The sequence below is a fragment of the Periplaneta americana genome, chromosome 14, assembly GCF_040183065.1.
Source record: "Periplaneta americana isolate PAMFEO1 chromosome 14, P.americana_PAMFEO1_priV1, whole genome shotgun sequence".
In the NCBI taxonomy this organism is placed as follows: Eukaryota; Metazoa; Arthropoda; class Insecta; order Blattodea; family Blattidae; genus Periplaneta; species Periplaneta americana.
The window spans coordinates 150,012,952-150,035,451 of NC_091130.1; the positions used below are offsets into that span (position 1 = coordinate 150,012,952).

General features: G+C 36.1%; 1 protein-coding gene across 1 annotated transcript; it reads right to left on the reverse strand.

Moving 5' to 3' along the window:
- Nucleotides 1-9,805: 9,805 nt before the first annotated feature.
- LOC138713843 (probable cytochrome P450 6a14) lies at nucleotides 9,806-20,491 on the reverse strand. The gene is made up of 4 exons (XM_069846298.1): nucleotides 19,561-20,491; nucleotides 17,813-18,034; nucleotides 13,384-13,635; nucleotides 9,806-10,041 (listed from the first exon to the last, which is right to left on the reverse strand). Exons 1-4 carry the CDS (start codon nucleotides 20,489-20,491, stop codon nucleotides 9,869-9,871), a joined length of 1,578 nt encoding a protein of 525 aa, XP_069702399.1. The 3' UTR covers nucleotides 9,806-9,868.
- Nucleotides 20,492-22,500: the final 2,009 nt, after the last annotated feature.

The window sequence follows — 22,500 nt, forward strand, 5'->3', positions numbered from 1 at the left end:
TGAATCGGATTCGGTTCAAATCCCGGGGTAGCACAGTTGTATTTATGGCGGACAAAGACTGTGTTGCGAGGGGTTTTTCGGAGGTTCTTCCTTGTGCCTCTTAATTCTACGAAGAGTACAGTTCCCAGTTTCCTTATCATCTCTGTTACTGTTTTTGTTTGTGCGCGTCGTATCAAACTTCGTGCTGTTCGATGCTGTGGCTGAGTGGTCAGATCTGCAGGCGTTCCGGGTTCGAGTCCCAGTTAGGTCTGGAATTTTTCATTGAAAAATTTTTAGTGATAGGGGAGTAGTGGGTACAGTGAGACACAAAATATTAAGAAATATGTATGCAAGTGATAATTCAACTATTTTTAAAATCAAGTGCAATAGAAATAGACATTAAAACATGGAGTATAATAATAAACAAAAATGTTAATAGATAAAGGACATAATATACAATACGAATTTGTCAAAAAAATGCAAATGTCTCACTGTTCCCATTCAGGAGGATACAGTGAGACACCACAGTGTCTATTAACGGACATTGAAATGATTTACATTTATTTCAAAAGAAAACAAAAACTTGCTATCTCTTTATCTTGCCATATTCTGCAGCCTTATTTAGAATCATTTTGATGTCTGGCTTCGAAACCATTGAAACATCTGGAACATTTGGAAAAGTGAATTTTCCATGGCATTTCAAACTTTTGCGAAAAAATGAAATGAATTTTTGGTGACAAAAAAGCTTATAATTATAAGAATTTAATGTAATTCTTTACTATTTTTTTAACCTTTTCTTAAATTTTGTGAATAATTTTTTAGTTATGAAACCATTAAAATGTAATGTATCCATTATTTTAAGCTACAGTTCCTAAATTGGTTACTAGTATGTTCATTTTTAATGTTAGTTACTGGTAAATGTAATATAATTACAGTTTGTTTTTGTAAATCATTGGTACATGGGAACAGTGAGACGTCTCAGTGTACCCTTCAATGGCATGTCTCACTGTTCCCTTTAGGCATAGTTAATTTTAAAATGACGCCATCATTTCAAAATTAAAACAAGAAAGACGAAACCTTGCCAAACATAACCTCAAATACCATAGTATTAGGTAACAAAACATTCATATTTATATCTCATTTGTATATCCAATATAACCTTCATTAAACACAAGCCAAAATTTTACTTCTAGAGTGAAAAATTACGAATTATTTTTTCATCACTCACCTTTATAACTAGATTCAAATCGAGTATGAAAATACTGTTACTTTACTCATGTAACATACAACTCCGCTGTTACCAACATCTCAACATCAAAATTTGTATGTAAGTATGTATTTATTCACACTGCAGTGGGTATATACCCGGTGGCAGTGGTAACTAATTACACTCAATAATGACAATAATAAACTTATTAATTAAAAATACAATTTAATAATAATACTAATAATTAATACTAACAATAATTAATAATAATAATAATAATAATAATAATAATAATAATAATAATAATAATAATAACAGGGAATATACTAAATTAAATGAAACGATCACTTAAAATAACATTTGAAATATTCTAATTTGTATCTTAAAACTAAGATCGAACTAAAACCCACGAGTATATGTTCATATCTGCACAAGTACCTTTCAAATTACACTCATTTCGCTGTCAACTCACTCACTGCACTGGAACTACGACACATTTCACTGATTCTATCCTGATTTCATGAACACTTCAAAAACATTTCACTGTTCAAATACTATGCACTGCCACTATAAACTATAAAGCTTCACTGACAGGAACACGTTTCACTTACACAACACACTTCACTGACACGACATACTTCTTCACTGATACAACACTTCACTGACACAACATAATTCTTCACTGATACAACACTTCAATAACAACATATCATTTACACCCTTTAAATACTGTGTATAATTACCGTCTATTAGTATGGTCCTTAAGCCTATTTTTAAATACATTTTTGGTTGTTGGTAAAGCCTTTAGTAAGTCTGCAGGTAAAGCATTCCAGTCCCTGACAGTACGATTGAGAAAAGAAAACTTTCCAGTGTCCGTCCTCTGTCTTCTTTCCCTCAATTTATGAGTGGTCGTTCCTTGAAGAGTAATTTGGCGGCTGCAACCTATTTTTTATTTTTCTCCAGGCAGACTCACCTCTGTATGTTTTGAACATTGCACATAGTCCAAAAGTCTATAATGTTACTTTCACGTTTCTGAAAATATATTCCGAAAATCATTCTTCCGAATAGTAGTACAGTTAGAAATAATTAAAAAGCATAGACTTAGGTACGTATTATTGACTGTAATACAAGGTGATAAATCTTGAAAAAGTTCTCTAAAAACTTGTGATTTTCGGTAAAATTGTAAATTTAATTTCGCGTCAAAAATAATTACCCCAGCTTTATTTACTATCTTCCTGTACAGTAGATATGAGTCAAATAACAGAAATCTTTCACCATGAAGAATTTTTTTAATATCTGTCGGGAATGAGAAACAGGTTTTCTAGTGATGTCTGAATCTTCTCCCTTCGATTTGATTTCTTAAAATTTTCCTTTGGTAAAAAATATTTATGACACCGGAAGAAACTCGTAATTCATTTACCTGTACGCAATATTTGTGATGGAAAAAGTTCCGAATGGTCTTGGGCTGCACGCTTCATATTTTGTTTTACTTGCACTGCCTCTCTCTCTCTCTCTCTTTTCTCTATTCGGAGAAAAAGAGTGACATGATAGTTCGCCACCCTTAAGCACTCGAAAAAAGTTACTCATTATTTACGGTGTTGGCTTTTTTCAAACATTACTTTGCTCGAAGTCGCTTGCATTTCCAATAAATTTTTCTCTGACTTACAAATATTATATTTAATACACAGTAGATGTAAGCGTAATGTCAATTTCATCCTTCTCATTTCAGGTATAGTACGCTTTCTGTGAAATGTTTTCTTTGTTAGTGAATAAGTGAATAAAGTACAATAAGTTTTACCTCGATATATAATAGTACATTATGCAACGAGCCTATAATGATAGTAATTAAGAATCGAGTATGGATATTTATGAAACGAGCGCAAGCGAGTTTCATAATTTTCATACGAGCTTCTTAATTACCATTATAGGCGAGTTTCATACGACTTTTTATGCTCGACCATATTTATAACTTGAAATTACCGGTATTCAGATGTATACATTTTATTTGTATCTGACAAGATCGGAAGTGACCTTGTTCTAGATCGTGAATTGTGAGATGTGCGCAGACGCGAAAGTATTGATTTTTTCCGAGGAACAATGTCATTGACCTTGACGTAGTCCCGTTAAACTTGATAATATTATAATATTATAACCTTGATTATTGAATTCGACATTGAAAAACGAGATGACAAATTGAATTTATTTGAATATTATTTACAATTAACGCTAATTATTATAGTAACAGAACATAACCTTCTGCGACAGTATTGGATTTCCAGCCTCCGTGACTTTTCGCTAATTCTCTTTCGATTGCATATCCGAGAATAATCGATACTTGCGGTTTTAAAACGGTACAAAGCTGACTTGTCATTGGCTGAACACATGTAAGCTGAGTTATCATTGGCTGAAGACCTGTACTTTAATGAGTAGGTGTACTTTAATGACATGCATTAAAGGACTGCTACCAGGTGTATAATTAGTACATTTCGGCATGGTCGAGCATAAAGTTATGTAAGCATTACTTAGCAACGCGAAACGCCAAAGTATTGTTACAGCATAGTAAGATCTCATACGGATATAAGGTTAACGGAAAAATGTCTCCACATTACATAGGAACAACTGTCTCGGAAAGCTGGTTTCGGAGAAAGGGATTCGGAAAGAAGTAGGAAAAGTAGAGGTTAGGAATAATAGCTTCGAAGAAATGGTCGGGAACTATGCAAGCCAGCTACTAAAACCTAAGCAAGTAAATCCCTTGCTGTACATTCATTGTAGTGTTGAAGATTTTTCCCACATTTTTAAGTGCATCGGCTTACGTACTGTGTTTCACAAGAGAATTCTGATAATAATTTAATTACATAGTTATATATAATAATAGTAATATAATACAGTTATATCAACACTTTTTAATGATTGAAGCTACGTTACGCGGTCGAACATCTGTACCAGCGTCGTGGTGCTACCACTGAAGATGGAGGAGCATTCCTCCGAAACATGTATGGTTTTTAACAGATTTTATTCAATCATTAAAAAGTGTTCACATAACTGTATTATATTACTCTTATTATATATAACTATCTTACTCATGAACACTGTTGCATCTGACCTAACTTATGTAATTTAATTTAATTACATGTTATCAAACATCACTTAGGCCCTGTTTTCTGCTTTTGTAAGTGTTCAGCACATTTTCAGCAACTCTCTACATATAATTTACATTTCAATGTAATAGTCGTATGTAACATAAACCAACTTTCAAAATGTTGTTCAGTACCACTATTTCGAGTTAAATGGAATTAATAAATAGTTGTATAATCAATATCCTTGTGCTAAACACAATAAATAGTAGAATGCTAACTTACTTACAAATGACTTTTAGAGAACCCGGAGGTTCATTGCTACCCTCACATAAGCCCGCTATCGGTCCGTATCCTGAGCAAGATTAATCCAGTCCATTTCATCATATGTCACTTCCCTCAAATCCATTTTAATATTATCCTCCCATCTACGTCTCGGCCTCCATAAAAGTATTTTTCCCTCAGGTCTCCCAACTAAGACTCGTATATTATGCATTTCTGGATTAACCCATGCATGCTACATGCTCTGCCCGTCTCAAACGTCTGGATTTAATGTTCCTAATTTTGTTAGGTGAAGAATACAACGCATGAAGTTCTGCGTTGTGTAACTTTTCTCATTCTCCTGTAGCTTCATCCCTCTTAGCACCAAATATTTTTCTAAGCACTTTATTTTTCAACACCCTTAACCTCTATTCCTCTCTCTAAGTTAGAGTCCAAATTTCACAACCATACAGAAAAACCAGTAATATAAATGTTTTGTAAATTATAACTTTAAATTTTTTTGTAAGCAGACTAGATGAAAAAAACGTCTCAACCGAATAATAGCAGGAATTTCCCCTATTTATTCTGCGTTTAATTTCCTACCGAGTGTCGTTTGTATTTATTACTGTTGCTTTAAGGTATTTGAATTTTCCACTTTTTCAAAGGAAAATTTTTCAATTTTTATATTTCCATTTCGTACTCTGTTCTCGTCACGAGACATAATCATATAGCCTACTTTTTTTTTTTTTTTTCGAGATTTACTACTAAACCTATCTTGTTGTTGTTTTTTTTAGTTGATTATTTAACGACGCTGTATCAACTGCAAGGTTATTTAGCGTCGATGAGATTGGTGATAGCGAGATGGTATTTGGCGAGATGAAGCCGAGGATTCGACATAGATTACCTGACATTCACCTTACGGTTGGAGAAAACCTCGGAAAAAACCCAACCAGGTAATCATCCCAAGCGGGAATCGAACCCGCGCCCGAGCGCAACTTCAGACCGGCAGGCAAGCGCCTTAACCGACTGAGCCACGCCGGTGGCTCCTATCTTGTTACTTGTTTCAAGTAAAATTCCCGTATCTTCCCTAATACTGGGTGTTCAGTTCAAAATGTGTCATGGCTCGCCGTATGTCGTCATGTGGCTAGCCGATGAGCCTAGAGAATTCAATCTTCCTACACTTCCGCAGCGGCGTATTACCTAAATGCGAGAGAAGTTGCCTAGCAAGGACGGCGTTCATTTTGAAGATTACTTACCGATACGTATGGTAACGCCATTAGTGGCAAGAATGTGAACTGTTTGGAAACACGTACTGAAGTGAGTTTTTTTTTCTTACTGTCGGGATATGGGGAGAGGGTTAAGACGATTACTTACGTATTTGTTAACTTGGACGGTCAACATGACACGGAGCATTTTGATTTGTGTTGTGGAATGTTGCCGTACGCAATCGATGATAACAAATACCCTGCGTACGACTTGCCCGCGCAAAACACAGTTCGAAAGAGGTTATGGTAGCACACAGACTCTACAGACCGCCATCTGTTGCTACGACATTCAAGTTATACCGTACACGTTCTCAAGTTCAGATTGAACGCCTTGATTAATAGGCAACTTCTCTGACATAAAAGCTGAAACTCGCTTCAAATCGCTGACTCGCAACAGTGACGTCATGACACACTTTGAAATGAACACCTAGTAGTTTACCCTCTCTATTTTACTGGACTTTTCTCATGGTATACATTTGAATGAATCAAATTTCTTCGGTGCGTTGTGGGGAGAGCGGGAATCGGAGATAAATGTCTCTACCAAAAATGGATTTCGTCTTCGGAAAGTCATTGTCCTAGATGAAATGGTGACCTGCAAGGAACGGGGGGGGGGATACTACAGGATGAGCGATAAGTGATAACAAGTCACACGTGCCTTATCTTCGTAATGTATAACATACTTCAAGTTCACAAACGCTTCAAATTATCTATATTTGACGCACTGAGCATACATAAAGAGGCAACGTAATTTCATTGTTTACAGTCCGGAATTAAAGATATACAGTTTCATCGCTACTTCGCATATTTCTGATCATTCGCTTTATTCGCACAGAAGTGAAATGTCATTGAAGCCAAGGACATACGTCATTGCTTTCTTAATTCTCCTGAACGTTTGGTTACGTTTGCTTTTACCCAGTGTCTACGACTGACACAAGCGTCGTCTACACGGGGACCGAGGAAATCATCGCTAGAGGGCATTGCCCTCAAGGAACTCACTGCTGAGGGCTTGCCCCATGCATTATAAAACTATTTAACATAAATATGTAAAGTACTCGAAGTATGTGAAAAGAACTCTGATTGACAGTCATGCCGTCTCGGTTATATCACAGTCTACTATATACAGTCACGAAGCTTGAGTTTCGAGGGTGCTAGAAACAATAGACTGTGACGGTACTATTTTGCATTGCCTGTAATGAGGCGATATTAGCGATCCTAGTGGTGAGCAACTATCTAATATTTGCATAATTACTACGTATTGAGCTTCGCGACTGTATATACTAGACTGTGGTTATATGCTATCTCGGCATGTTTTAGTTTGTATAGCCTATATGCTCAACACAGAGCGAACAAATCGCCTGCAGTTTGATTGGCATTATGGTTTCGATATTTCGATTGTTATTTATTGATATTATCTCTGTCTATAATTTATCTATGAAGGCTTTGCACCTGTCAGACAATACCTTGAGCTGGATGGACTCCTACCTACGTGACCGCCAACAGTGTGTTTCACTTGATAATCAATTCTCCCAATGGAGATGCACAAAGGCGGGAGTGCCGCAGGGCTCCGTATTAGGTCCACTACTTTTCTCTATCTACATTAATGACGTATCAAAGAACTTACAGTATTGCCGATATCACCTCTATGCCGACGACCTACAACTTTACATACATTCCAGACCCAATACGATCAATGAATCGATTGACAAGTTAAATTGTGACCTAGCCACTGTCTCCACTTGGGCGGCCAATTTCGGACTCGCACTTAATCCAAGTAAGACTCAAGCCATAATTATTGGACATAAGCGTTTAGTTAACTCCCTTAATAACAGTAATCTTTCAGTTGTTACTCTTAACAACACGCTAATCCCTTATTCGTCTGTCGTAAAAAATCTTGGCTTCTTTTTTGATAATAATCTAAGTTGGAATTTTCAAGTTAAAGAAACGATAAAAAAAAATCTGTTCCTCCATTCACTGTTTGAGTCGCTTGAGAAACTTCTTGCCCCAGCAACTAAAACTTACCCTAGTGCAAACCCTAGTAACGCCGCACTTCGATTATTGTGACGTTTTGTTAAGTGACCTAAGTTCTGAATTGTCAGTCAAGTTACAGCGAGCTCAGAATATGTGCGTCAGATACGTGTGCAACATCCGACGGTATGATCACATATCACCGTCCTTCGCAAGTCTCTCGTGGCTCCGACTTAAAGAACGTAGAACTTTACACTCTTTGTCTTTACTCTTTCTAATTCTGCACACTTCAACACCAAATTACCTTTCGTCTCGTTTCTCTTATCTATACTCTAACCACGATGTAAATACCAGATCACTTATCTGTGGCACGCTAAGTATACCTCTTCATAGAACATCTTGTTATTCATCATCTTTTACAATATCCACCTCGCGTCAATGGAATTCCTTGTCACAAAGTATTAGGGGCTGCAAGACAATAAACACCTTTAAGAACAGCTTAAAAGATAACCTTATTAGCATTTCACTCCAATCATACTGATTTAAACTATCACTGACTACATTGTTACTTTTTTCTTTAGACATCATCCTGATTGTGCTGTATTTTAATTGTCTCGTAATAATCTCTTTCTATTATCTAATATTATTTGAAATATATTAACATTCTATGTATTTTAGTTTAATTCTGCTACACAGTTTATTTCAGTGTTTAATTAATAGTTCATAGTATTTTGTTGTTTAATTTGTAAATAACTTTTGTATACATGTAACTCTCATCTCAATCAAATTGTTGGATTCTTTGTAAGTTCATGCATATGTATATACACTTTTTGCTGGTTGAGTGGAAGAGAAGGCCTTACGGCCTTAACTCTGCCAGCTAAAATAAATCATTATTATTATTATTATTATTATTATTATTATTACACTTTTACTACGTCATTAGTCCTTTTGACCAATAAAACGGTACGAAAGGACGTCTTTCAACCAATCATGGCTGCTTATCGCTAAAATTTTATCATCTCCCTACCAATTGTTTCTTTCTTTGCCAACATTTCAAACTGAAATTCTTTACGGTACTATAAAACATGCTTTGCGATCGTCATTTGTTTACCGCATAGACAGTCAACTGAAAATGACGCATACATCTTGATTACACAACTTTTAAAACTGTACCACTTCGGAATATGTATGGTAAGACCTTCCTGTGTTAAATTTCAATGTGCCTCGTTTACATGTTTCGACCTATTTATGGGTCATCTTCAGAACTGGTCGTTGTTGGTCTTGGCGCCACTTGTTCTGTTTCCTGTGAAGGTGTGTTCCTGTGGTATAGTGTAGAGTCAAAGAGTGTCTGTGTTTTGAAGTTGAGTTGTGTGTTGAGAATTTCGTTGGGGTGTGCTTTTGTGTGTCTGTATATTTCATATTGTTCTAGTGTGTTTAGTTTCTGGCTTTTTGGTTGGATGTGTAGTATTTCCATGTCTGTGTTGATGTCTCTGTCGGTGTGGTTAGGGTCACAGCCATAACAAAATTACAAAACACCTCCACATATGCAGAACACATCACAAATGCTAACCACACCCACAGAGACATCAACACAGACATGGGAATACTACACAGCCAACCAAAAAGCCAGAAACTAATCAGACTAGAACAATATGAAATATACAGACACACAAAAACACATCCCAACGAAATTCTCAACACACAACTCAACTTAAAAACACACACACTCTTCGACTCTACACTATACCACAGGAACACACCCTCACAGGAAACAGAACAAGTGGCGCTAAGACCAACAACGACCAGTTCTGAAGATGGCCCATAAATAGGTCGAAACATGTAAACGAGGTACGTTGAAATTTAACACAGGAAAGTCTTACCATACATATTCCGAAAAATAACTTGTTATCAGTCTGTTAATGTTGCCAGATTATAAGGATTTGAAAGTAATCATCTAATCATAATAAACGGCATGCACTGTATACACTTTTTAATGTAACAAAATATTTATTTGGTTCCACATACATATATATTACATATGTATTAATTAAATACTGAATAATAGGTATCAGACACATATAAATTCACACAATTCACACATTCTCAAATCGTGATCGTCACTTGTCAGCCCTCGCTACAATTTTCAACCACATTCCTCCTTCTGGAGCCAGAAAAAATGCCTTCGAGTCGAAGACAAGCGGTATGGGAGTTTTCTGAGACGGATGGACCTCGTATTTGGACAGCAAACTGATGAGGCCTATTTTAGTCTGCATCAACCCGAACCTCATGTCTGCAAAATAAGACATGAAATTAGTTCACTTCTTTATACAGAATGTGACCGATAAGTGGCTATAATTAAGTTTTAATATTTCCGTGCATAACACTGTTTATAGTTCAAACTCATGTTAGAATCTGACGTATTCAGTCTCGATAGAATGGTTGTTAGCAGCCTCCATCCGGGGATATCTAATTTAGAGTCTTATTTACTGTTATTTTAGGCTGGTATTCATAGTCGGCACTTTATATCACCACTTTGTAAAGTGATACTTTTGACGAAAGTGGCTCTTTCATATTAGTGGTATTCATAGACGATTGAAGAAGTGCTCTTTACAAAGTGTCACCAGCGAATAGGGATTATAAAGAATGGACACTGAGCGAATTTTCCTGTGTTTTGTTTCTCTGTGCGCTAGCGGTTAGTTCCACTTTCAAGCGCTAGAGGTAGTGTAATCGAGCATACGCTAAGATAATAATTGAAAATAGAGTTAAGTCACAGGATCCAAAAATCGCCTACCTTATTGCACAATCCAGTAACTCTTTGCTTCAAATAAATTCAAGTTAACAGCTTTTCCTTATTTCTCAGTGACAAACTAGTTGTAATAATAATAATATTTTATATTTCAGATATAATACATTATATTATAAAATAATATAATACATTTTAAAATTAAGTATCGAATTCGTTTAATATTTGTATAATAATATAATATAGGTATATGGTTTTACTTCTCGTAAGAGTTTTGTTTTTCCATTTTCAGCGCTATCAAATCATTATATATTTTAATTGTTGTTGGGCTCAACGTCTCAACTCTCATTATAAAGGAACTCTAGAGTCTAGACATTACAGTTAATGAAGGATTTATTATTCTATGGATCCAATTTATTTTATTTTAATACATAATGTACCTAGATGTATTAATTATGTGTGTTATATTTCCGCTGTGTCGACTGCTAGCTGGTGTGATGTCAGCGCCAACTCTAGGGAGAAAGCAGAATCTGACGCTTTAGCTGGCTTGAAGGTCATTGAAATCAGTCCGGCTACATCAAAGGTACCGACGCGAAGTGTCCATTCTTTATAATCCCTATTCGCTGGGGTCACTTTACGCCAGCAAAGTCATGGCTGCAAACCCTTCTTAATGTACAATTAAAACATCATTATCTGCTGAACTAATTGAACGTCTCTATTGACAATTTGTGTTCTAATAGGAAGGAATATATCCTTTCGTTACTCATGGTTTCTAAGATATATAATTTTTTAAAGACCTTTAAGTCACGAAATACAAATGAGAAAGTTTTGAGGAAACACAAAAAACTGTTTAAAAGAAATGCATAAGTTAAGAATTGGAATATTTGAAATGGAAAATGTTGGTAAAATCATAAGCAATATTTCTGTATGCAAAATAATATAAAAAAAATAGCATATGACTCAATATTCATAATTGAAAATGTTTTACTTAAGGAGTTTCTCAAAATCTCGTCAAGATTTCACAAAACAATCTCTTTATTTCATGAACATTTGGCTTAAGAAATAATACGAATTTGATTCTCAAAATCAGCATTTAGAAGCTGACTTCATAATTTTTGCTTCATTTGAACATATTTTACTCTAACCTGTATGAAATATCATTAAGGACATAAATAATAAGGTTTTGCATGAAATAATGTAATACAATAATACATTACAAAAAAGACGATAACATTATTCTAATAAATTCAATTTCAGACACAAAGTAATTAATTTACCAAACACAACAGCTTAGGCTATAGTTTTGTTCATTCGATATCAGCCTTGTCACTGACTTATGGGCCTTCTCCACGAAACCTAATTTTCAAGCCCACGTGTCACAACAGGAATACTGTTTGACTTGAATTGGCAAACAACGCAAGTCTTTTGAAATAAATTCTTCACGACAGCAATAAACCTATATACATTTGCAGTATGAGAGTATTCAAGTAATTATTTGTATGATTTAAAAAACACAGGCTTAGAGACCCTATGCAAACACAACATACAGTATGTCAAGTAAAATGTCAATTCGATAAATTTTGAACTTGGGATGCTAGTCAATACAGGTATACAGTTGTATGTTTCGACTTGTGTTATTTTTCTACAAAATGTTACATATATATATATATATATATATAACATTTTGTATATATATATACACACACACACACACTGCCGGTCAAAAGTTTTCGATCAGCTATGAAAATAACTATATACAGTGAAACTCCCCTTAACGGGCACTTCCCAATAGCGGACTCCTCTCAATAGCGGAGATTTTAAAATTCCCCTGCAAAATAACATTGGCCCTTATGATAAGATTCTTCCAAATAGCGGACATTCTCAATAACGGACGCGGACACTGAAATGTATCTCCCAACAACAATTAAAACTTCCAAATAACGGACAGCGTGAAAGAAAAAAAGAAAACGACGGTTGTAAATTAAACGGAATTCTAACGGAATTCTAACGTAATTCTTTGCAACAGTCATTATCGTGCATTTGAACGTTCTTGTTCTTTATTGAAGGTAAGCAGCACAGTTGTTAGTTGTGATACTGTACGTGAGCAGTCCGTACTTTCTTAGTTTGTCAAGTTGAGTGTTCGGAAGTACAGTCACATTAAAAATGTCACAAAAACGTAAACGTTTGTCACTAAAAGAAAAATTGGATATAGTGAGAAGGAGAAATTAAGTGTTCGTGAGCTGGCCACAGAGTTTAATGTGCGGAAAACTCAGGTTAGTGAAATTTTGAAAAACAAGGATGTTATTTTAAAATCATACACTAAGAATGCAAATGAAAACACAAAAAGAGCTTTTCCTAAAACTGAGGGGCTTGCCATTGACAATTTAACATATATGAATGATTCTGCCGTGCTAGAGCAAATAAGATGCCTTTCTCTGGGACTTTGATTAGAGAGAAAGCCTTAGAAATTGCAAAAGAGTTGGGTTATTCTAATTTTAAAGCTTCGAGTGGTTGGCTAGACAAGTTTCGGTCACGACATAATATTTCCTACAAAAGTGTATGTGATGAGTCTGCTTCTGTTCATCCAGAAATTGCATCTGACTGGAAAGGTAAACTTACTGATAGCCCTATTTGTATTTTGATGTACTGTATACATACGAACGATTTTCTAAATAGCGGACACTTCTCAATAACGGACATTTAATTTTTCCCCGGCGGTGTCCACTACTGGGAAGTTTCACTGTATAAAGAATTACAACGATTCTGATACTATTTACTAAATAGTGGACACTTCTTAATAACGGACATTTATTTTTCACTCACCGGTGTCCGTTATTGAGAAGTTTCACTGTAGAAGTTTCCAGCCGTAATAAAGAGTTGAACACTCACCGATGCATATCCTGGGTCCCTCGCCGAACGGCAGATAGCTGAAGTGTGGTCTCTTGCTCTTTTCCTCTTCGCTGAATCTCTCCGGGTCAAACATCTCGGGGTCGGGGTAGTACTTGGGGTCGTGGTGCAAGCCCATGATGGAAATAAGCGCCTGCATCCCCTTCTTCATCACGGCATTGGTTCCACTTATGTTGGTGGTCTTGGTGCACTCTCGAATCAGCTCGTGAACAGGAGGGTATTTGCGAAGAGTTTCTGCCAACAATCACAGTTTGAAAAGTCCTCACTACATTTACAATCAGATCTCATGCTTAACTTGGGGAGGTGTGACTACATAAATTCTTGTAACAAAGACAGTAGAGCAGGTTTAGCGTGGCTAAGAATGGGGGCATGGAAGGGTAATAAAATTGTCAACGAACAAGGAGAGCGCTTTTGTCCACAGTGCGGAGAAAAGGATTCCTATAGACATAGTTTATTACAGTGTGTCGAAACGGAACATAACCGGAGAAAATATCTACCACCCTCGATGCCATCATGGAGAATTGCTCCGAATCAACAGACATACTACGGTTCGTTCTCTCATCGCAGCTTCAATCCGTCAGAATGCTTCCTATGAGGTTTATGAGGAGGTTGGTTGCGCGTCTTCTGATGGCTCTACTAGACGTGTTGATATCATCATATTTGATCGGCAGAAGGATAAGGGTGTCATTCTTGATCCCACAATCCGTTTCGAGGTGCACGAGCAACAGCCACAAGAGGTGTGTCGTGAAAAACAAGTCATATATGAGCCTTGTCAGCATCTTGGAGCACAATACCACATCACACAGTGGACAGTTTTTGGACTCACGTTCGGTGCCCGTGACACAATCCCACTAGAAACTTTAAATCAACTTAAACAATTTAACGTTTCTGATGCAATGATTGATGCCATAGGATCGCATGTGTTAAAATCATCCTTAGCTATAATTAGTAATCATTTGTAACCAACAAACTTTTATTGTAAATGATTTCCTATGTTTTCATATCATTTATCGTAATGTTTTCTTTTTCCTTTCAAATTGTCACACAATTGTTTTCATGACTATTCTTTATGAATTGATTAGTAGGCCGATCTATTCGAACCCCTATTTAGGGCGGCTTTTTTATTAAAAAAATAATTAGGAGTTCGCTTGCATGTCTCGATCTCATAGGGAACAGAGAATGCGAACAAAAGACTGGATTGTTCCTCTTGAAGGCGAGACACATAAAACATCAGCTGTTGAAGTTTGTGATGCCAACTGAGGAAGGGATAATGGTAACTACTCAATTATACACTTTTATGTCTGTTTTAGGTTAGGTTATATTATATAATGTGTTTTGTTTGTGCCGTCTTCATTTTTATCTGTGTTCTTTTGGAGAGTGGTTGGATCTAATCATAGGTGAGGGGGGCGAAACCTACAAAGTAGGGCTTGTCTTACACAACACGTACAGTCAGAAGACCCGTGCATTGCTTTTAAGAGACAATTTTGATAATATAGTACAGGGACATCATTCTATTTTTACTTCAATTTTTATTGTATCTGCGTTTCTAAATGTACTTGACTCCCACCCCTTTCACTAATGTCCTTGCTAACGTCAGTCACAAAAACTTACGGCCGCTGTTGCTAGCAGTGAAATAAACATTACAGAGTACAGTGTGTTTCAGAAATATGTTGCATTTTCCATAGAAGAAAAAGCTTATATTACTGAAGTTTATTTTCAAACAGGTATGGTGTGTAGCATAACTTAATTTATCTGTGTGGACTGAGCACAAGTGAAGATTAGAGTTACCGAAAGTACTGTACCCTACAATATGGTGCGGTACTTAACAGCATTATTTAAACAAGAGTTTTATTTTACTGTTTGTAGGTATGAAGGACGATGATGGAAACTGGAATTACGATATAACCGAATGTGAACAACAGTTTTTTTTTCACAATTTCCTGATTACATTATTACGGAATATTTTCGTAGAAATGTCATTAATCTGGTAGATAAATTTAGAGCAACATAGTGTACAGAATGGAAGAAAAGTGTAAGATGGCCAACAAAGGTGACAGAAGATGCTATAGAAAGGATACAGCGAGGTCGTAATAAGTCGGTCAAGAAGTTAGCTGTAGAAATTGGGGTTTCTTACGGAAGTGCTCACAAAATTCTCGGGAATAAATTAGGTTAGTAATATGCTGAATAAAGTAGACATTACATAATGTATATAACCGCCTGAAGACTTGAGTTTGTGAAAAAAAAAATTGTTACTATTCTACTGTTTTTTGATAAAATACTGTAAAGTAATGACCAAACTGAAAATCGTAATACTATATTTCCCTGTAACATAAATGGATACACTACTTTTCTCTCCTCCTATAGCTAGTAAAATGATTTGTTTACATATTGCACTAGCAACTCCAAACTCCTGTAATGGAAGGGGGGTAACAGTGTTTCCGAGTACAGCCAGGTTAATGTTAAAAATTCTAGTAAAAATAAAGTGATGTCCCTGTACATCTGTATGTATAATATTGCTCAGTTAATCCATCTACTTTTCCAATTAAATCCTCAGATACTTCGTCTGGGAGATTCGTGAAGGAAAAGACTGTTATGAATCACATTATATATATTATTTTGTTTATAAACTCTTATAATTGAATCTGTACCGTACTCCATTATCGTCATGTCTTCAGCTCTCTCTCTCTCTCTCTCTCTCTCTCTCTCTCTCTCTCTCCCTCTCTCTTCGAAGAATCTCTAAGTAGTGATATACATCTGAAAATCTATTTCAATTTTGTCGTAATTATAAGAGTCAGCGTGTTAAGTTATTGTATGAACTCATAAACCAATTATGTTTTGCGATTATACATACATACATACATACATACATAAATACATACATACATACATACATACATACATACATACATACATACATACATACATACATACATACATACATACATACATACATTTTTAGTATGCTCTGAAGGTGGGAATGTGGTCGAAAACATTTACTAGTTATTTCATGGTGTTCACCTTATTTAAATTCTTGTTGTTGATGTATATTTTTATTTATTTTTTCTTATCTTTGTTCTCTCCGTGACATGAGCATTACTTCTCATTTCTATTCGTTAAATGTGATTTATTGATTTTGGCCAAGTGGAGATTTCGTTCAATTACGTATTAGTGTAATTTGTTTATTTTCTTTTTCTGTCATTAGTACTAAGTCGTCCGCAAATATCGTTGCCTTTGCATGACTGATGAAATTCAAATTTTGAAGGCCGTGGTTTCGTCATAAATTACCTGATCCATTTTCGTCGTTTACACCTCGAAAATTCTCTTAAGTTCCGTCAAACAGAACAGTGCAAAATGGAGTGAGACAAGTGATCAGCAGGCTTGGAGCTCACACAGATTCTTTTTCTCAGCTCCAAAATCCCTCGCAAAGACGCGCGATTGCTTACCATTTAATTGTTTCTCCCTCTAATTTCCCGTTTCTTTGATTGTGATTGTTTCGACTTTCATTCCTGAAAAATAGCTCTTCATAAATGATCCCATATTTGAGGACCGTTTTTGCAAAACTTGCTAACTGAAAAAAATACATTTTACAGGAGAGACAAAAAACTGAATGAAGACAAATAGGTTATAGGTGCAACCATCACTCTTTGCCACACTATAATGGAGAGAAATAATTCAATTTTTCTAAGATAACTTTAACATCGTGTAGAGGCCTGCTTTATGTTAACGAATCCACCAAAATCTCAATTTTGCAAATTTTGCAGTTAGCAAGTTTTGCAAAAACGGTCCTCATTTATACTTAAATGTTCAGTTTTTTATGTCATATTAATTTTGTCACACGTTTTTACATTATATTAATTGCATCATGATGCATATTCTTTCTTGTAGTTGTATATGATTTCTGGTGCTGTGGAAGAGAAGGTCTGATGGCTTTAACTCCACTAGAGTAAATAAATAAATACATTTCAATAGATTTTATTTTAGTAGGTTATTTTACGACGCTTTATCAACATGTTAGGTTATCTAGCGTCTGAATGGTATGAAGGTGATAATGCCGGTGAAATGAGTCTAGGGTCCAGCACCGAAAGTTACCCAGTATTTGCTCATATCGGATTGAGAGAAAACCCTGAAAAAAACCTCAACCATGTAACTTTCCCCGACCGAGAACCGAACCCGGGCCACGTGGTTTCGCGGCCAGACGCGCTAACCGTTACTCCACAGGCGTGGACTAATTTCAATATATGAAATCATAATTGACATAAGGAAATAGAAATACAACTCTTACGCCTTTAATTTATTTGTAGCAAATTCCTTGCAGATACTGAAATCTCCGTCAGGGCGTACCTAAGTTCCGGCATCGTAACGATGGGTAAAATACTTACGTACAAACATGCGACACGTTTATTATACTTGCCGTTGACAACTTTGTCCAAATACTTCATTTCGAAAATGGAGTCGTAAGTGATTTCGCCATCATTCTTCTCTAACACAGAGTCGATTTCTTCCCGCAGTCGTCCCTGTATGTCCTGGTTCACAGCTAGCTCGTACAGGCAGAACGTCATGGCTGTTGACGAGGTTACGTAGCCGGCCAGGAAGAACACGAATGCTTGTGCCGCCATCACATCCAGTGTTATTTCTATAAAATTAACACAAATTATTTCACTGGTATTTAATGAAATTTCAGAGCATTCATAAATATGTTTAATTTCTTCAATATTTTATTTGCATTCCGTCTGTTGGATATTTTAAATTTCAGTTGGTTATTTAACGACGCTGTATCAACTGCTAGGTTATTTAGCGTCGATGAGGTTGGAGATAGCGAGATGATATTTGGCGAAATGAGGCCGAGGATTCGCCATAGATTACCTTGCATTCACATTAGGGTTGGGGAAAACCTCGGAAAAAACCCAACCAGGTAATGAGGCCAAGCGGGGATCGAACCCGCGCCCGAACGCAACTTCAGACCTGCAGTCAAGAGCCTTAAAGTATATGTACTGTACACCTTTATATACAAAAAATTTTGTTTTGTATAATTTTGTTCTGTAAAATGTTTATACAATTGAGAATGGTATCAGAAAGAGATTGAAGTGAACAGATCCCTTGAAATTATGTCTAAATTGTTTTTAAAATTATTTTGTGTATTGTCAGGCACTGGGGGACATTTCAAGCTTCAAGATGACACCAATATCTTCTTGGTATCAACATATTTGACTGAGATATCATGTTTGAAAGAATTAAATATTCGAAAATTACTATTTACAGGAAATAAGCCACAAACTTTCAGAGCCTAGAAGACTCCATCATCATATGTCACCCCTTAAGCAGCTCATGTCGGTCCAGTTTCAGCTTCTTTCTGCCTCTCAAATACCTCCTCCTTGTTTTAACTTCAGGTGTTGAATGTTTTTTTTTTTGGCATTTTTGTCCCTATTTCCATTTATGCAACAAATCCTACGGTGGTGTTTATTAAAATGACGTACAACATCATTGACACACAAATTTACAGTTTTCTGACTAATAGTAAAAGATTATAAAGTACTTCATTATGTAAAAAAGTTTTTTCAATCTAATGATCTTGCCTTGATATCTATGCATTTATTTCGGGACTAGATAGAAGTTTATTTTACAAGCAATGCTGGACGAGGGGATTGACTGCTACGAAGATCACTCCAAAAGTAAGTGACCGTGGGTGATGACGCGGCATTTTGGAAAATGGGACTTATCTGAAAAAACCATAAGGCATAAATCGAAAATTGTTATATCAAATTAAAGAGGAGAAAATTCTCTATTAAAATATTTATATTTTGAAAATTCTAATTTTTCATCATTTTTTGCGTTTTGTGGGTGTACATATACCTTAACCGAGTGAGCCACGCCGGTGGTGTCTGTTGGATGATGCCTTTAATTGAGTAATGAATTAAGAAATGATCATTATTTCAAATCAGTTTCGAAGAATGATCTATCTACAGGCTGGCGCACGAGATCATCTAGCATTCGTCTTTGTTATATTTTAATAGTGGTATGAAACATCGCATTCAGTGACCCAGTAACAGTTGCAGTGGTCTTTGGAAAAATAATTGAATAAACAAACGATGTGTAATTCACAAAACTGTCTCTAGGAGACAGTATTTACGACATGGCTATTACTAATTTCGTGAACCTTACCAAATGGAGTGTTGCTCTTCAAATCGTCATCCTCCAAGTTGTACTTGATGCCTTCCTCCTCGGCCACTCCCAGAGTCTTGTTCTTCATTTGTATCAAGAGTTGCATGAAGTCGTTTCTTTTTACGTCGTTCTTTTCACGATACTCCACAGTATCTCGTACCATCTTTATAAAGTAGTCACTCACATCTTTTGGGACAAGAGAGAGATTCACAATTTTAAAGAGGGATGGCATCATGAAGAAAAGTAATCTGAATAATTTGGCTTTATAAGTGGGCTTTAAAGTCCTCATACCCCAGTTACGGAACTCGGCATTTGGGTTACTCAAGGAGTTGCACTGTATTCCAAAGTAACAGGAGGCTATAACGTCTGTAGTGAATCTTGAGAGAAGATCTTGCATCTCTATCACGTCTCCAGTTTTCTCCGATGTCTCCAAACATGTCTGAAGTTCCTTCCCGCACTCTACCAGTGTTCCAAATATCATTTTCATCTTTCCGGATGTAAACGTGGGATTCAATTTTAGTCTCAAGTTCCGCCACTTGGAACCAGATAGGGTAAATAAATTTCCATGAAAGGAGTATTTCTCCTCATTTACTTTGAATCCGCGACTGCAGAAGTGATCGTACTTTTTAACGAGGACCTCTTTAATGACTTCTGGGTCACGGAGAATGAGTGAGGGCTTATCTAATGTGTATATCCCTCCAACTTTGTGACCTTCGAATGCATTGTATAATTCCTTAACAAAATCTATAACACTTTTGTTGGAAAATATTAAGTTTTTTAAGCTCCCAAATGGAATTGAAGCCGGCAAAGTGGGGACACCAAGCTTCTCCCAGTATGAGTGGCATACTTTAAAGTAAACATAGATGGCGGCTAGAACGACAACTGAGATCGTTCCCAACTGCATGTAGTACGACTGCAATATGTCGAGCATTCTGAAAAAAGAAAATTTCTCTTTTATTACAAGATATTTTGCCTTAAAGATTACTTCATAACAACCAGTCCATTAAAGGTCATTACTAGACTTCGTGGAATTGCCACGAGAATCGTTAGGTTTACTACGCACGCGGTATAGACTGTATGGCAAGCGGACGTGCAACGGATGGAGTATGCCCCAGATGTAAACACTGAGCAGTATACTGCGGTTACAATAAAACCTGTATCCTGCATTCAAGAAATATAATGAATGATCGTTGAAGTAGGGAACGTCTAAACATGTAAATAGTCGTACACATTTATTTTGTCATCATCATCATCATCATCATCATCCTTCACGAATTAGGCCTCTGTAGACCTGTTTCGGCCCCATCTAGCAGTCTTCTTAACGGTCTTCCTGGTCGACGATGTCCAATACTGCTTGTTTGAGGCTTGAAAGTAATGTAGTTTTCCCTAAGATAGGTTACTAGCCTTATCGTTAGGTAGTCCAGTAGTGGGGCTGCCACTTTATTTTGTAGTGAGATATATTAACTCTTAAAATTTAATACAATATACTCACATCATCCTTGAATATGTGCATTGCAGTGAAGAGTTACGTACATTTTCAGCGACTGCGATGGTCACTCAAACAGTTTTTATATTGGGAAAATGTACGTTCAACATCACACGATGTAATAGGTGCATATTTGAAGAACGGAAAGTCACTACTTTTTAGTACACCAACTTCAGACGTCTCGTCGCGACACGATAGTACATAATTTATAATACGAAGTTGTGAATACTAAAAAATTTTAGCAATAATGTTTCTCAACTTACATTTCACTTTTTCTGAAATTAGTGAATTGTTATTTTGGATAACGGTTTGTGATACTTTATACACTATATTAAGGGATTCTGAGAGTTGTAGTTTAGACGATTCTAACAGTGTGATGCTTTTGGACACGATTTTAAAATTAGAATCATTGAACAGAATATCTTCCAATAGCTGCTCAGAAGGCAATGATTTCACAGCTGCAACAGCGGAACTGTCTCTGCTATCCAATGCATCAATTACCTCCATTATTTTGCCGTAATGTTCTGCATAATAATTAACAGCATCCAACCACGTTTTCCAAAGGGTCAAGACTGGCTGCGGGGGTAAGGGTATTCCAGGGGCAATTATTTGGAACAGCAACACTCTCATTGTAGTATGTTTGATTGAAATCTTGTCTGCACTGAACAAATGTTAAGTTTTGACTATTCCAACCACAGTAATGCAAAAACAAGTGCTTACATAGATATACATTAGCTGTAGCTGCTCTATCTATTTGGACCGGTCACATCTCTTAACATGAACTGCTTATACTACGAGACCGGGAGGTCGCTCACCTCTTCTATACTACCGTACATCGGCAACCTGATTGCATGCTGCGTCTGGCAATTCAACGAAGTCTAGTCATTACGTAGACCTTTTGGTTGTCTAAAATTAGGTTTTACACAAAAATTGTATTGTACTGATGATTCTCAAAGTATTAAAATCTGTATACAGGAAATGCAGTAATTGAAATTTTCAAAATGGAATGTATTTTTGAAAGCAGTTGTAGTATTATCTTTTGCTTTGAGTGTAGAAGATAGTTGAAGTAGAAGTATACACAGAGACATCATTTTATTTTTACCAACATTTCTGATATTAACCTGGCTATACCTTTGGATCAACGATTAAGAACCTGAAACACCGTTTGCTACCCCCTTCCACGACTAGAGTTCGATGATACTGGCGTAATATACAAACAAATCACTTTACTAGGTATAGGACGGAAGAAAAATAGTTCATCCATTTACGTAAACTAGGAAATATTCCGATTTTGCGTTAGATAATTTTCATTAGGTTTTTCTTTAATCAAAATACAGTAAAGTATTAACAATGAGTGTTTTTACTCATGAACTGAGCTGTCCATGTGGACGTATTCATTATGTAGTGTACATTATACTGTCTACAGCACATTAGCGTACAATATAGAGAATGAA